Source organism: Cardiocondyla obscurior, linkage group LG10 (assembly GCF_019399895.1).
Source record: "Cardiocondyla obscurior isolate alpha-2009 linkage group LG10, Cobs3.1, whole genome shotgun sequence".
Lineage (NCBI taxonomy): Eukaryota > Metazoa > Arthropoda > Insecta > Hymenoptera > Formicidae > Cardiocondyla > Cardiocondyla obscurior.
In genome coordinates, this window is record NC_091873.1 from 4,931,574 (window position 1) to 4,947,363 (window position 15,790).

The 15,790-nt window shown below is 42.4% G+C and overlaps 2 protein-coding genes across 3 annotated transcripts in view; one reads left to right on the forward strand and one right to left on the reverse strand.

The window, feature by feature from the left end:
* Lim3 (Lim3 homeobox protein) overlaps positions 1–7,340 on the reverse strand; it is a 36,357-nt gene extending 29,017 nt beyond the window's left edge. Inside the window, exon 1 of one of the 2 annotated variants that reach the window (XM_070662819.1) lies at positions 3,924–7,340. In XM_070662819.1, the coding sequence (XP_070518920.1) occupies positions 3,924–4,206 (283 nt within the window). In that variant the 5' untranslated portion in view covers positions 4,207–7,340. The remainder of the gene's footprint in view (positions 1–3,923) is intronic. The other variant, XM_070662820.1, reaches the window with a different exon arrangement.
* Positions 1–15,790, forward strand: part of LOC139106238 (aromatic-L-amino-acid decarboxylase) — a 45,002-nt gene that overhangs the window by 16,403 nt on the left and 12,809 nt on the right. The gene's annotated exons all lie outside the window — the stretch shown is intronic.

The following is a 15,790-nucleotide window of genomic DNA, read 5'->3' on the forward strand; positions in this document are numbered from 1 at the left end:
TGTCGGATAATTAAATTAATTTTTTTTTTTTTTACGCGAAATAAAAGTAACGTAAGAATTTTCGGACCCTTATATTCCTATTCTGTGGATACGATCGAAATTGTGACTTATAACGACGCGGATTGGCAATAAGGGGACGATAACCAGCGTTTAACGACGTTACCAGCTCGATCTATCACAACGGGTGGTCACTCGGAGCGAAGTCGTGTTACGGAAAGCGAAGAAGGTGGAAGAAAATATAGGAAAAGCCCACCCGAATACTTCTGGTGGTTTTCACGCGGTCCATAAAAAAAAGGTAGCCAAACCGCTGTTACCGCGGAAACTTTCGACTTAAAAAGCAATTTTCCTTTCCTACTTAAGTAACTTTTTTTTTTCGGGAAAAATAAAGGCTGGCGGAAAGTACTGCCGCGATTATAGTACGCGAAAAAAATAGCCGGCATTTCCATTCTATACAGATGTTCTCTGTCATCGCAAACTACAGTTTCATACATGATCTATAGTATCAAACTGTCTCGTTACGAAACAACGACATTTAATTTTCTAATTTAGATTTTACCTGCAAATTTAATTTATCTAACAACAAGAGACATTTGAAAACCCTCGACATGCAAAGTTAGAATAAGCGACGTGCGGACGTCGTCTCGCGGCGGATAAACTGCCGGAATTGTACTTCGCCGGTATCATAAAGTGACGCGAGGAATTTAAGCCCCAAGGGGAAGAGTTTCTCCCGACCGCGTAATGCGATCAACTCGTCCAATCATTGGCTTTGGCTATCGCGTTGTGCTCGGAGACGTTCCTCGTACACAATCCCGGGCACGTCGCGCCTACAAAGGGAACGCGTGCCTGTGTACGTGTACAAGTAAATGCGTGTTAGTGAGCGCGATTATACGAAGTAGGAACCTTAAGGTTCAGCCCTTTCGGAGCACCAAAGCCGATCCGTCGTCGGCAACAAAGGTACCGACCTTCATCCTCATTTTCCCACCGACTTCTCTCCGTCTCTACACGTGAATACTACCTACGCGCTGCCCTGTAACCGGTCCGCCATTTTCTTTTCATCCCCGTCCCGACCAGCCCTCATTCGCTATGAGCCGTCGTTTCCTATGGTTACCATTTCGCTCGGGGGTTGGTTGACATCGTCATTGGAGCTTTTCGCCCCTTGTCAACGTACGTTTCTGACAATCTTTCCATAGAAAAAAAAAGAAAGGAAGAAAGAAAGAAAGAAAGGAATCTCTTTATTTCGCGTTCTTTTCTTTTTCTTTCTGCGTATAAGATATATATTCATTAAATATTTTAAAAGGAAATTAACAAACGCTGTCATTAAAATTCATTTAAAATAAAATGTTTTTATTGTCTTTTCGTTTTCATAATTTTTTGTTTCTTTTACCTTTTCCGATCAAAACGTTTCGTTAGAATTAATTAAATTATGTCGTTGTATATGTTACGATTCTCACGGGTCGAAAGAAAATAATTAAATTTAATATTGAGATTAAGTCAGTTTTAGATATAAATTTTATTTAAGATTAGGGATTAAATTATACTTATCGCATTCTAGCGTAAGTATTTAAAGTGATAAAAAAAAAATAAAAAAAAATAAATAAATAAAAAGTAAGCGATCTAGGGTGCCAGGTAGTCGTGCGATCGTTATACGAAACACGGAGCGGTCAAGCCCTGCTTTGAATCTCGCCGAGTGGCGTTCGTCACGCTTTGTCCAGCGGTACAAAAATCGGTTTTCTTCCGAGGCTTTGACGTGGGCTCGAACGCGGTTTCCACGGGTTGCGACTTGAGCTCTGGGTCGGGCGTAGGATTTAAGCGCGTCGTACGTACGCGCGGCATCGTGCCTGAAGCAATACCGTATATCGATTGTGGGACGGCCGAGCCTCCGAACACATTACATGATTAAACCGCCCCAATGGCATAGCAACCGGCCTTGCAGCACTTACCTTATTAAAATATCCGCCACCCTCGCCGCGCCCTTTTAACAAAAGCGGAGCCGCGAACTACTCCGCCGCTCTCTTTATTACCTAGAAACGCTTAGCCGGCCAGAGGTTGATCGGTTTCCCGGGTCGCGAAATGATCGACCGAACCTATCCTTATCATAATGGGCGTTAATTCTTACGTTACGGTCATATATCAGTTGCCCGATCAGTTGTCCTGAATTTCAAATCCTACGTATAGCTTCTTATGAGCTTTAGAATTAATTCTATCGAGGAACGAAGGGAGACTCTGAGATTGACGATGAAAAAAATTTTACCAGTCCTGCTCGTGGATTTCTAATAGATATACAGCTCGTACTCGAATCTAAAAGGGTTACGGGGTCACAGGTCTCTGTTTACCAGTGGCGAACTTAATTATCGCGAAACTCGCGCGATCCTTCGTGAATATTCATTCGGAAAATCGGTCGTCGACTCTGCATTACTGCCACCGCGAGGTTGTCTTCCAGCCGCGGACATTCATAATTTAGGAAGCCTTCGACCTTGCTCCACTCACCGAGATCGACTAGATGAATAACTCAGAGGACAAGGCGAGGTGCGCGTGACGGAGAAAGAGAAGAATGAAAATGGCAAGTAACGATATAAGGCGAGTTGAGTAAAAGTTGAGGGAAGCTCCATAAAACCTAATATCGTCTCCAGCTGATTAATATTTATTCGATATTCTTATATTTAGAAAATCTAAAAGTGAAAGTGTTCTTTTTTTAGATAACGTCATAATGCTCTGCCTTGTATCGTTCACATTTTTTTTTTCACAAAATTCCTGAATCAATAAGACATATTATTGTTTGAAAAAAATTTTGCTAAAATATCATATAGCCTTCGGATAGTAATAACGTCATAAAATCGACAAAGAAACACAATAAGACGTTGCCATGTGCACGATAGCGAATTTTTAGATGTGAATAATAATCTTATCAATTGTCGGTGGAAACATTATCGAAAAGCGGCCACTGTTCGCGTAATGACCAAGCGAGAATTTTAAGGCGAACTGATATTGCGAGATATCGGCGTCATTGAGAGGGGAAATTATGTCAAACGACACACGTAAATCGAAGAGGCTAACAATAAGTCGCAATCGAGTTACTATGCCCGGCACCGTTGTCAGGCATTTATTAATTTCGCCGTTATAATCATCGGCGCTTCGGCGTACAAATTGTTTTCAACGTAATTGCCGTTGTGCAATTGGCAGTTGCGCTTCGCGAATAAATACCGCAGATGAGTTTCCGAGTCAACGAACGTAACGAAAAATCTCGCGGTAGTAATTAAATGGAGTCTAATGTTTGCGCTGGCAATGCATTTGATATTTACATTTCATATCTCAGCAGAAATGGTGAAAAGAGAGCAACGTTCATTTTTACCAAAGCGCTCTTCGGATATATTTAATTGCATCGTAAAGATAAACAGTTATTAATAAAATATCAAATCGCGATCATATAGATTTAAATAATAGTGTTACGAAGGTCATTTTGTAATATAATATTTCTTTTAATTAGTGCAACGCAAACATTAAGGGATATTAATGGCTTTCATAAGTACACAAATTTATGTGTTTTTTTTTTTTTTAACGTTGACGTATATATTGAATAATCGATAATAACGTAATAGAAAAAAAGGTACTCGGCGTGTAATATGTATTTGCAACGATGCATCATAACGCCACGATGATAACTTGTCTAAAGTATCACTTTTCAGAATAGATACCTTGTATTAAGAAAAACGAAATTTTTACGCAAAAGAAAAGCGACCTTTCTACGGTATAGCTTCTGCAGCGCTGCGTATGCACACGAAATTTGCACGAGTTTCTAGCAATCTTGATTTTTCTTTTTATAAATAAGTGAGAAAAAACGATTGGTTCCTAAATATTTTCTAGACAGTTGATCGCTTTCGAAAGGTTGTTTGTAGAGTCGTGGTGCACGTCGCGGGTGCACTTACCTTCGAGATTCTTGTTTCTCGCGAGAAGCGCCAGGAGAACGTCTTGATTCGGAGCCGCGTCGGCTAGGTCCTCGTCCTGGTGGTTCGGCGGCAGCGTCGGTCCCAGCGGCGGCATGGCACCCGGTGGCGGACGTGGCATCATCACCGGCGGGCCCGGCGCGGCCCCCAGCGGCAAGGCCAAGCCGCTCGAAGTGTGATGCAGGGAATTGTGTGCCGCGATCGGGCCGCTGCTGGTCAAGTTCGTTGGTAGCGTCGCGACCGGAGGCTGCACCGCCGCAGACATCGACAAATCGACGCCACCCAGCAGTACCGGACGACAACCGCCGGAACTGCCGCTACCGCTCACTGCCGGGAGGATCCCGCCGCCCCCCGGCAGCGGTGCGTACGGCAAGTACAGCTCCAGTCTAAGAGCGAATTCGTGCAATCGCGTCGAGGAACAATATCCGGCGAACCCTGCGCTTAACTATTTCTTCGAGGCGTGTCTGCGATGCAGTCGAAGTAAGATCGAGCCACTGTTTAATACCGACAATCTCTATCAAGCTGCAACGTTTCAGATCGGCTGCGAATCAGCGAGCGTGAACTAATATAAATTCGTTGAACACTCAAGGTACTTGAAAGGTGATTTATGCCAAATGCATCCTACGGTTTTTTTGGTCTGAGAAAAAATTGATCGAGTGACCGCATAGTTTCTTCGACTATTTGTTTGACGGATATTTCAACCAAGACTTTATGCGAATGCAGGAGGTGCTATCTACTCGTAGGATGTCTTTAAGTCAAAACTCCTTCGCGCATACAAATATCTAGTCGTGCATCAAGGCACTTTCCTCGTTAGAGACAAAATATGATTGTTCAATTTCTTATCTTTTCAAGTGAAAGGAAACACGTCTCAGCCGCCACGTTACGAGAGAAGTAACGAAGGCGCGTCTCTTCGGTGATTTGCTCTTTGTATCTTTCGCTGTTGTTTAAACTTGCACGATGTAGTTGCCGATTACGTGAAAAGATAATTCTTACGACACTCGCGAGCAATTGTTTTTACATTCTACTAGATGGAAATCTTTTTCGGTCCTCAAAATGCGCTTCAACGATCGTACAAATAAAGAAGATGCCCAAATAATTATTACAAATAATTACACGTAGCTTTCGGCGTGAAAATATGCCGACTCGGTTCGCTCGTCGTATTTGTCATTCGCTTTATCTTAAAAGAGTCTCGTTTGCGACCAATTTTGCCGTGAAATTCGTGCGATTGCTCGTAAACGAGGAAGTCACGAAGACGCTTCTCTTGCGCAAGATACGCTCTTTGCGCTCGGGACTCGTTTACGAGCTCATTGCACGAGACTTGAATGGGCTGTTTGTAAATAGTTTCCACCTACACTCGTACCATCTGCAAGTCGCTTATTGTCAATGTTCTCGCTCGATTCGACGGATGTATGCGATTTTCCAAGATAGGCAAGAATATCTTTTGAGCATAAGTCGAAGTCGTGGCTTCTCGCAGTTTCCACTTAAATGCACTCTCTCGTCACACATTAAACATTCGGTACACGTCGTTCGATTAGACTCGCAGTTTTCGCGATTGGCATTTAGTCGCCCCGACGTCTTTCAATCGGACCGGAAATCGCCGTGGACGCCCCACGCGCCTTCCGGTAAGATCCGTACGGACTAACGGCTAGCCGCGCACTCGCCGATGCCCCTGAGAATCGCCGACGGATCGCTAACCGCTTATCGGATCGCTGGGAACCCGGTTTATCTCGTAATCTTGAGTACGTAGCATCGATCGCGTCGATCTCGTTAGACGTCGAATTCGCCGCGAGCTCGCTTTCTACCCTCTATTTTCGAAAGAAGATTCCGTAAATCAGGGACTACGCAAAAACATTTACTCAAGATGTTGACTTAATTTTATTTTCAAGAACCATAGCAACGTTTTTTTAATTTGACAAATTATTGAAAATCAATACCGCATGCTATTTCATTTACAAATTAGCTTTGATTAATGAAATAAAAATGTACGTTTGTTCATTGCGCCATTTTTTAAATTAATTAATTAGAATATGGTGACGATAATCTTTTAAATGTAGATTATACTATTGATTAACGCCAATTTGCTTTGGTTCTAATTAATTGTTAATTATCAATGTTATATATTCTTTCTCGGTTCTGGAAAATTTTGTAATCCCCATATCTTTCGCCAACCGTTAAATCGATATGCCCCGTCTGCATTTCATCGTCGCGGTCGCACAATGCTTATTTTTCTGATACCGACGGTTTGCGCGATTACGTTTACTTCTTACGCGAATATTTCTTCAATCTTTTCTCACGATTGCGCGATCGCATCGGTAATACGTCGGCTCGAATCCACGAAGCGACTCAGATTTTCTTTCAATGCCGAGAGAACCCGATCGAACGGCCGATAAAACTGCAAGTTTCCAAGTCTCTCCTGCGGGATGCGATTCCCTCCGCATCGAATCAGAATCGTTGCCCGCGCCGCGATCGGTAGCGAGACGGCGCGGTTTTTACGCGCGTGTCGATGTAAATCTCGCGTCGTGCCCGACGTAAATCGTCCGACCGGCTAACGTGGAGAAAAACGCGATGGACCGCGGCCGATCTAGCCGGCCACCGTTCTCCGTCCGGTTGTTTCGGCAATTCGGCCCGAATATGCGGTCAGCCTCGTCGGCCGTCGGTAAGAAACGCCGAATTCCGCGGCCTTCTGATCGCGATCTTCGACCTGCCACGTTGTCCTGCCCGTTTTTTTCTTCTCATCGGACCCGTCCCGATGGCTTGGCCGGCCTACGAGCGCGTTCGACGACACTTCTCGACGACCGTCGCCGATCGTTCCCACTTGCCCCGATTTCCTCGCATTTTGCGTCTCGCTGATATCCCGAAAACGCAGTTTAGGCCGAAATTTCGTCCACCGGATAATTGATTATCGCGCAAATTTTTAATTATCCGAATTAAGACTGATATCCGATGCACATAGATGTTATTTCAGAGTCTCTCTTCACTATATCCTTCACTATGTCGAATTTACCTCCTGACTTTTTTACGATAAGTCTTCACCCAACTATTCGATGCGCGACGTTCCTCCCAGCGTAAATACTGATCGGTCGAGGGGTATATCGGCGGTAACAATCCATCGGTCCGAGTACGGCGATCGTCGGGTTGCACAATCCGAGTTTCACCTCGGGGCAGAGCTTATCGACACTGGCGAGTTCTGTCACAGACTCGCGATTATTCGGCCGGGGGTCGAGCGACGCGATCGTGGAATGTGCAATTTGATTAGCAGGTGCCGCGGTACTATGGGGTCGGTCTCGACGCGGCGTAGTACACCGGCTAGCAGGAACCCGGCTCTCGGAGGGCACGAAGGACGCGGAAAGTGGAGGTGGTCGGCTATCGGACGTGCTATCCGAAATCGCGAACGCAGCTATCGGAGAGGTTGCCACCCTACCCGGCGTCCTCGGCCACCACCGAGACCGCCGCCGCCACCTCGAGCATCACCTCGAAGAGGGGAACCGTCGGTGGGGGAGTTTCGTTCTCGGCACGCCTGCGCCCCGTGCGTAATATTTTTGCGCCCCCTGTTCTCGCGGCAAGGCGTGGGTAACGCGCACCGAGCTACGATCTCGTGCAAGATTTCGAAATGGTTTACGATATGAGGCGAACCCTAAAGTCAGCGGAACTATCTTGCTTAGACGCGACGGACCTCCCTCTCCGTCGAAGAAAAAAAAAATCGCGATCAATCAATCGCGGCCGAAGGTGACCGATATAGGGATAAAAGTAACCTCGGAAATTAACATGCAATTTCTAAATGATTAAATGTTTTACATAATATTATCTGGCTGTAGTTTTATAATATTGAGCGAAAGAATTAATTATTTTACTTCATAATTTAAAATATTTCACATATACGTATGCAATGCTTTTTTTATTAAAAAGAAATATGTAACAAGTATAGAAATGACTTAAAATATTACGTCAGGTATTGTATTTTTGTTATGTTATTCTTAGAGAATATATTTAACAAATTAATACTTAATTGCTTTTGTAAGAAATCTGAGAAGTTCGGAATATCATTTTTAGTTATCTATTTCAAATTTTATATTACTACTGTATTTTATTTCCGGATTTCGCAACATAAACGAGATGATACGAAAAGAAGGAAGATCGATCATGCACGTACATACAAGTCTGACGCTATAACAGGGTTATCGATATCAATTTTTTACTGCTTTTCTATATAAAAGTTACTATAGAATGTTGTCTACAAAAGTTAGTAAAATGAAAAAAGGGACAAGTGATTGCAATCAGCAGTTATAATATCTTACTTTGGAAAATAAGAAATTATTACATAATTTCTTTATACCCTTGTTCATATTTCTTTATATTAAAAAAAAAAAATGTATTACAATTTAAAATGAGAATTCCCGAGCGAATGTTTTAACCCATTTACGTCTAACGTGAGTAATAAATTATACGACCCGTTATTAATAACGCGGCGGAAAGGACCGACGGGGCGGTGCGAGAAAAAGCGCGTTCGAACTTCCGCGGGCGTCGAAGGTTCCGCAAGAAACACACAGAACGGAATGGTATCAAGCGCTAATCAAGACCGATGGTCAATAATGGCGCCCACGAGCTGGCTGGTCGGCCAACCCAAGTCTAACCTACCCCTCGAATGCCGGGCGTGTACAAGGGTGGTTTAAGCCACCACCGTCGATGCGGCCGCCGCCGCCGCCTCCCACTATCCTTCCCGATAGGGGTTGATTCCGGTTCAAGTTAGAAAGCGAGACATATTTTTATTATAACTAGGTGAATCACTGCTCCCAGACAACTTCCCGGGTGCTATCTAATCCGGCCGCTTGTCCACGCTCGCGTTCTTACGCGGCGGACTTACTTTATTTTTATCAATATAAAATTATTACAATTATTATTTTTGTCGCCGATAGAAAATACGCGCGCGGGAGCTTTCCGAGAACGAATTTCAACGTGGAAAATCCGCGCCGACAACGACTGTAAAAATCAATAACAATTACGCAATTATAACCGCGAGATTGTGGGATTAATAATTTTCCGCGTATGAACGGATCCCGACATTATATAATAATTATTATAAGTACTCTTTATCCTGCAGAGAATGCTTTTGTTCGCCAAGTAAATGACCATATATATGCTGCGATTTCAAATGTAAAAAATTAATCGGGTTTTTTTTTTTTAGATTTTACGTCGCGAAACGGGGCTCGTTACGCACAAAATTTATGACGTGCACATTGTTTGCAGCATCGGAAAGAGCATTTGCGAATAGTTTGCATATATGCTCGCATGTACTGCGTACGTAGTACGTACACTTGATCCTACCAACATATATTTGATCCCATGTATCCACATATATCGTCATACAAGTCTATGATTCCGCCTGCATTCACTCGGCACGTCCGTATGAATTTACTCTGCTCAGTATACACGCGTATTCAAACACATGGTCGCGAAAACAGCCCGTACATCAGAGATTGCGAATTATTCTTTTTTTTAATACTAAGCCTAGGGGTAAATCACTAAAGACATTAACGGTATACAGATCTGAGGTATCGCTTGCGCATTGCTGGGCATTTTTCAACATCGTTTATTAAACGTGAAAAATATATATTTAAAATTATCAAAAAGAAAATTAAATTAAAAATAAAGTAGATATTAAAACGTGGAATACAAATCGTGGTATTATAGGCTTTCACTATTTTTACACAACCTATTGATAAAAGAAAAATCAAGATTTTTACTAACGTTACATCGTGTTCATATTCTACATACAGTCTTGATTAATAAGATTTCTAATTAAAATCGTAATCGAGCAACCTACAGAGGTCTATTCGGTATCGCGAACGAGTGTGCGTGGACATTCGTATAAGCATTGTTGGCGCACACTCACGTGTTGCATATACATATACGTTCGCTTCGATTCTTTTGCGAAGAGCTAAGCTCGCGAGCGTACGCGAGTGTACACGTACTACGGTTTTTGCGTGCACGTGCACGCGTGCACGCGTGTTCACGCGGGCGGAGGACAACCGGATCGGGGGTGCACTCAACGAAATTAAACTCGCTACGTTCCTCGACCTCGGAGTCCTTGCCTCCTCGGACCGGCATGGCAGTCGCAATCTCGCGCCATCGGAAGAGCGACATCGACGGCTTTCGTCGCGTTTCGCGCTACTGGTCCCACGTAATTTCACTACACGCAGTGCACGGATTTTAACTCTTAACCCTTGATCCTTTTCCATTCTCGTTAGGGTATAATATTTCGCGAGATCGCGAGCCAGGCATGGGGGAAAAAGAGAATTAATAACAACACATTTTCGAAAGGATTTTATCCAATATCATAAAACGCTCAGTCTGCAGCGTTCTTTAGCTAAACTTTTATGCAATCATGAAAACTGTAAAATTTGATTTTACAAAGTAAATAATGTAATACGCATTAAAAATGTATACGCGCGTGATTAGTTCTCTTGTTATTCTTTTAAAATTTCTTTTCTTTTTTAATTTTCTAATAATCTTTCTCAAAGATTAAAAAGTTGACATCTGAATTAAATAAATGAAAAAAAAAAGATATCGAAATATTAGATCACAATGTAGAAATAATATTTCAATATTAATCCATATATTCATTTCCCACCCGTATAGAATTTTTCTAATAATAATTTTGATAAAGGAAAATTAATGTTGCACGCTAGTATTAATATTTTTAACCAGAAATATAATTTTTTTGTCGCTGTGCGAAGAGGGAATCTAGTACTTAGATATACCGACGCATTGCACAACGAAAACGGATAGCGCACGATGGTTAGCACGAGCGAATGGTTCGAAAAGCTCGAAAAGCTCGGAAAGCCCGAAAGAGAGTGTCACGTTCCCATGGTAACCCGGCGTGGCAACTCCGCCCCCCAAGCCTCGTCGGTTCGATATCCTCTCGTCTCTCTTTTCTGGCTCCCACGTCAACGTGTTCTACATTTTTCCAAGCCGAGCCTGGGAACCGTACGATTAGAATGGAAGAAACGATAATAGTCCTACGTCAAAAGACGCGCTCAAGAAAGTCTTACCTCGAAACGTCTTCGCGATTAATTTTCTCGACGTACTTATACATAAAGGGATTGAACACGCGATAAATAACGTTGTTCTATGTATTAAAGATAAAATAAATATCATATGTCCAGACGCATCCTGCGTCAATTTAGATTCTGCCGAGAGACGTGAAGTAATTTTTTAATTTTAATTTTTGTTTCGAGCTTTTAATTGTTCGGAGAAAATGTAGAAATATTATAATAATTATTTAATAAGTAGTTTGATAGGAAAATTGTTGTTAAATACATTCTTATCTGCTTCTGTATTTTACGTAATTTTAAATCATTTTACACGCTGAGCTTTATTGAAATTAAAATTAGAATTGAGCTCGTTAAAAAATTTCTTCACTGTATTGCGTACAAGCAAAAGTTTGCGCGTTAAGATTCAGATTAATAACGAGGTAGACAAAGGATTATAGTTGCGCACAGAATTCTAAGATTTTCCTGTTTCGCACATTAATTCTCCGCGTCTCTGAAAACGGAATAGTCTTCGCCGGAACGGTGCTGGATTTCAGAATTTACCTCGGAATAATTTCGCGCGAGATACGAGCGTTAATATCCGAACGACTGCGGCGAATCGATACCAGCCGCAAGCCTCTCTTGCCGAAAAGGGCAAACAAATTCGCGGGCGCTTCCGCGCGTTTGTCCATCCATTTTGCGCCCCTCCGTCCGATACCTCGTCCTTGTTTTCGCGCGGCCCATCTTGTCCTGTCCTCCCCAATGCGTTTCGCTGGTGCAGCCGCGTGCCTCTCTCCGCCTCGCTTCCGCCCACCGAGCATGTGCTCTCTCGCGTGCAAAAACGTTTTCGCGATTTGCTTTCCTCGCTCCTTCGCACCTCTCACCCTTCACCCTCGCGCTGCAACTTCCAAGTTCCGCGCCCGACTTCTTCCCCCTTCGCGCCCCCGTTATCTTCCCCGTCTCATCCCTCTTTCTTTACGCGCGAGGACGCGCGCGTTAACACGTGCGCGCGAGCGATGGGCGAGAAAGAGCACGGATGACATATGCAGAACGTAGCCACCTCTATATTTTACGCAGTGCTGTTCGCAGGAATTTACGACTCTGCCATCGGCATTCTTCTTCTACCTATCTACCCTACCCCGGCGTTGCTCCTTCCTTCGCGTTTTCTCGCAGCTCCCGCTCGATCGCGCCCATTTCTCTGTCTCTTTTGCCTTTTTCTCTTACTCTTTCGGAATTTTCACCGGCTTACTCGCTTTTTTCATTTCTCGTTCCGCCGCTTTTGCCCGTCAATCTTTTTTTTTTCGAGATAGATATCGACGTTTCTTTTTGTCATCGTCGATTTTTTTTAATCACTGCTTGATTATTCTCTTTGTTATCTACTGTCTGTCGTTTAAATAACGCAAATTAATTATGAGCTATCACGTTTGCTCGTCCTTTTTTACTCGACTTAGAGAGTGCGTTTTTACGAAAGCACGTGGGGGATCAGACCTCAAAATTCTATCGAATCGGTAATGGCTATGGCTGTTAATGGCCACGTATTTTATAGTCGGCCGATCATCGTTATATTATACACACATATACACGTATCCGCGGTCTTACTGTTCCGTATTTTCTATATTCCGCATAAATATATATTTTCGTCTCGCAATCAAACTACAAACTACGAAAAAAAAATTATGTGACTCACCGAACTGCATGAGCTTCAGCGGAGATGTGTAATTCTGCCGGTGACTGTAACAAAAAGAAAAATATTAATGCAGACATGTATATTAGTTAAATAAATTATTTTAAAAAAAGTTAAAGTTTTTATTTAATAAATATTTTATTAAAAAAATTAATTCTTACCTAAAAGTTCTTCCGCCGATGCACGATGCCCCCCGGGCCTGCTCCTCCTCTCAGATGGGACGTGACGAGCCATCCTTCCGCGGCACAGGAAACACGCGAACGCGACCGGGTGAAGTTACAATCGCGATTATGACTTAACACTGTCGCGCGTTTTTTTTCGGCACTGCTGTAAAAAAATCCTGTGAAAGTAAAAAAGATTAGTAGACTCACCGATCTGCAGCTTCAGCGGAGTTGAAGAATTCTGCCGGTGACTGTAACATAAAAAAAAAGTATTAATGTAGACGTGTCAGAAAATTAATAAGATTAATAAAAAAAAAGATAAAAATTTTTTTTTAATTAAGATTTAATTGAAAAAAAATTCATGCTTACTTAAAAGTTGCTCCGCCGATGCAGGATGCCTCCTGGGCCTGCTCTTCCTCTCAGATGGGACGTGACGAGCCATCCTTCCGCGGCACTGGACACTCGCGAACGCACTCCCGTAAAAATAAAAACGTACAAAAAACGTCCGAAAACTGGCGGCACTCCCGCAACGACCGACGAACCGGCTGCGGTTCGTATATTCATTAATATCGGCGTACGGCACTTTTTTTCACTGAATACTGGTGCTCCTTGGATGAAGGTCTTCCTCTGGATTTTCATCTGAAACAAAAAAAGTTATATTTGGTTAGAAAAAATGACGAAAATTACACGTGCTGCGTAACAAGACCGGCACATACTTATACGTTTTACGTGATCACTGCGTGAGATGGACATGCACGTAGTTTTAACTTACTTTATATCGAAAAGATGTAGTCGCCGGTACGCACAATTAATCTAGGAATGTAATCCACGCCAGATTATGTGCCCCTGGCCCGTCGATTATACGTAGATATTTAATACGTACGGAGCACGTGCTGCGTACGTACGTCTCACTCGACCGCTAGAGAAGGACAGAGCGAGAGTGGGGGTAGTGGACGAAATACCTAGCGCGCGGCACGTAGGCTCGTTTCCTCCCCCCTTCTCCCCCCGGTTACCTGCCCGTCTCTCTCTCTTTCTCTCTCACTTCTACATAATTTAACGCTTTAAAAAAAAATTTATATACTTTTTCTTAATTACCAGTCTACTTTTTTAAATAAGATACCCCGCTGTGTGATAAAAGGCGTATATTTTAATAAATAATTCGTAATATCCACTCGAATCCTTGTTCGTGATATCCGCGGAAGAAGAAACGCGGCTTTGATTAACGCATCTCGAGATCTTGCGCGTTATTTGACTTTTTAACCGGCTTTCCGACGTGTCCTGTTTATGCGCGCCGCTGCTCCGGGCGAACTTTCAGCGAAGATCAAAGGAAACTAGCGCGACTAAGGAACAGATTAAAGCTGCAGTCGGAAGGGCTTCCTCTTCCCAGCTTTGGCGGAAACTTACGACGCTTTCTTTATTAAAAGCTAATAAACCGGGCTGACTGTGCCGGCTGCCTCGGTCGGCTAGGCCGTGATTTCATTAATTTCGTCTTTAATTTAATATTGTATACCGAACGATTCGCCGAGCGCCACCGTTAGTTCGGGGGCATCGTTAAGTCGACGTCGAAATAATGTAACCTTTAATCAGACGCAGCTTCCGCGAGATGACGATATATCGCATTCTCTTTGACACCCAGCATCGAGCAATTTTCCTCATCGGCGTCCGCGAATCTTCCTCATTACGATTGCAAACGAGTTTGGTGCACGGCTTTGATTCTCGCCGCGTTAGCTTTTCAATTGTGACGTGTCTCGAGGCAATAGAATATTGCCGGTTCATTCACAGAATTTATTATTGATAATCTTCAAGAGATGAATTCAAACTGAGATTAAATAAAAAAAAAAAAAAGACTCGTTAAAATCAAACGGTAATTAAAAGTAATCGAGATATAAATTATTTGATCTCCGGGCTGGGTAATTGTTATAATTATTTCGACGACTGAAAAATCCACGCGTTTGACTTGAGCTCGTAAATAAGAATCGGGCATCAAACAGCGGTAAAAACTTCTTAATTGAGAAAACAATTCCGCCGAGAAAGTCTTGCGTGTTCCTACTTCGACTAAACTAAAACTTTCGGAAGTTTTATAAGCCGTTATCTTTTACCGCCGTGCTTCGGCAACTTTTTAAACCTCTGCCGCGCGCGTTGCAGGTCAGCATTTTTAACCCGCAAGACGTAAAGTTAAATATTCACTTCATGAAAGCGCCGTAAAGGGTCCACGGTTTCTCTCCCGCCGTGGCTTGCGAAAGACCAACGGGAGAGACGGAATTCATTTACCTTGCCGGCATTTCGCAGAAGCGGATTTTCCTCTTGGGCCGATTACACCGTTCTAGCAAATATGGCTTTTTCCTTTCTGGCATTTAGAAAACCAGGCGAATCCATCAAATTAAAAATAAATAAATAAATAAAAAATATCTTTAAAATGTCGATTAAAGAAAATTATAGAAATTGCCTGAAAGGAATAATTTCCTTCGCCGTTGTAACAGCAATGACGCAACAAATTAATTGGTACTTTTAATTTTATATTAATAGATTGCACTTGAGATGAATTAAGATCTTGTCTAAAAATGAAATTGATAGAAGTCTGATTCGTCACCTAATTTTTTTTTAAGAGTAAACCCTTGATTAAAATATCATGTACCTAATGTCTAGCGATGCCCATCGATGCTCGAGCAATGTCTCAATTCTGTACACCGTAATATCCTCAATAGTTTACCTCTAAAATTTTTTATAGACTCAAGTTGGATATTAAACGTGTCAAATTCAAATATAATTTTAGTAATAAAAATAATATTGTAACATATATTCTAAAATGTATTCAATGTTTATCAAGTATTCAAGAAATTATTTTATACTGATAAATTAAGCGAGCAATTATTACATAACTTGAGAGGGTCAACAAACACGCTGGACAAAGTGGTCAGGCCCTGCGTGGCGGTGGAAAAAAAGTTATACACTTTGAGTAACATGAACAAACCAATT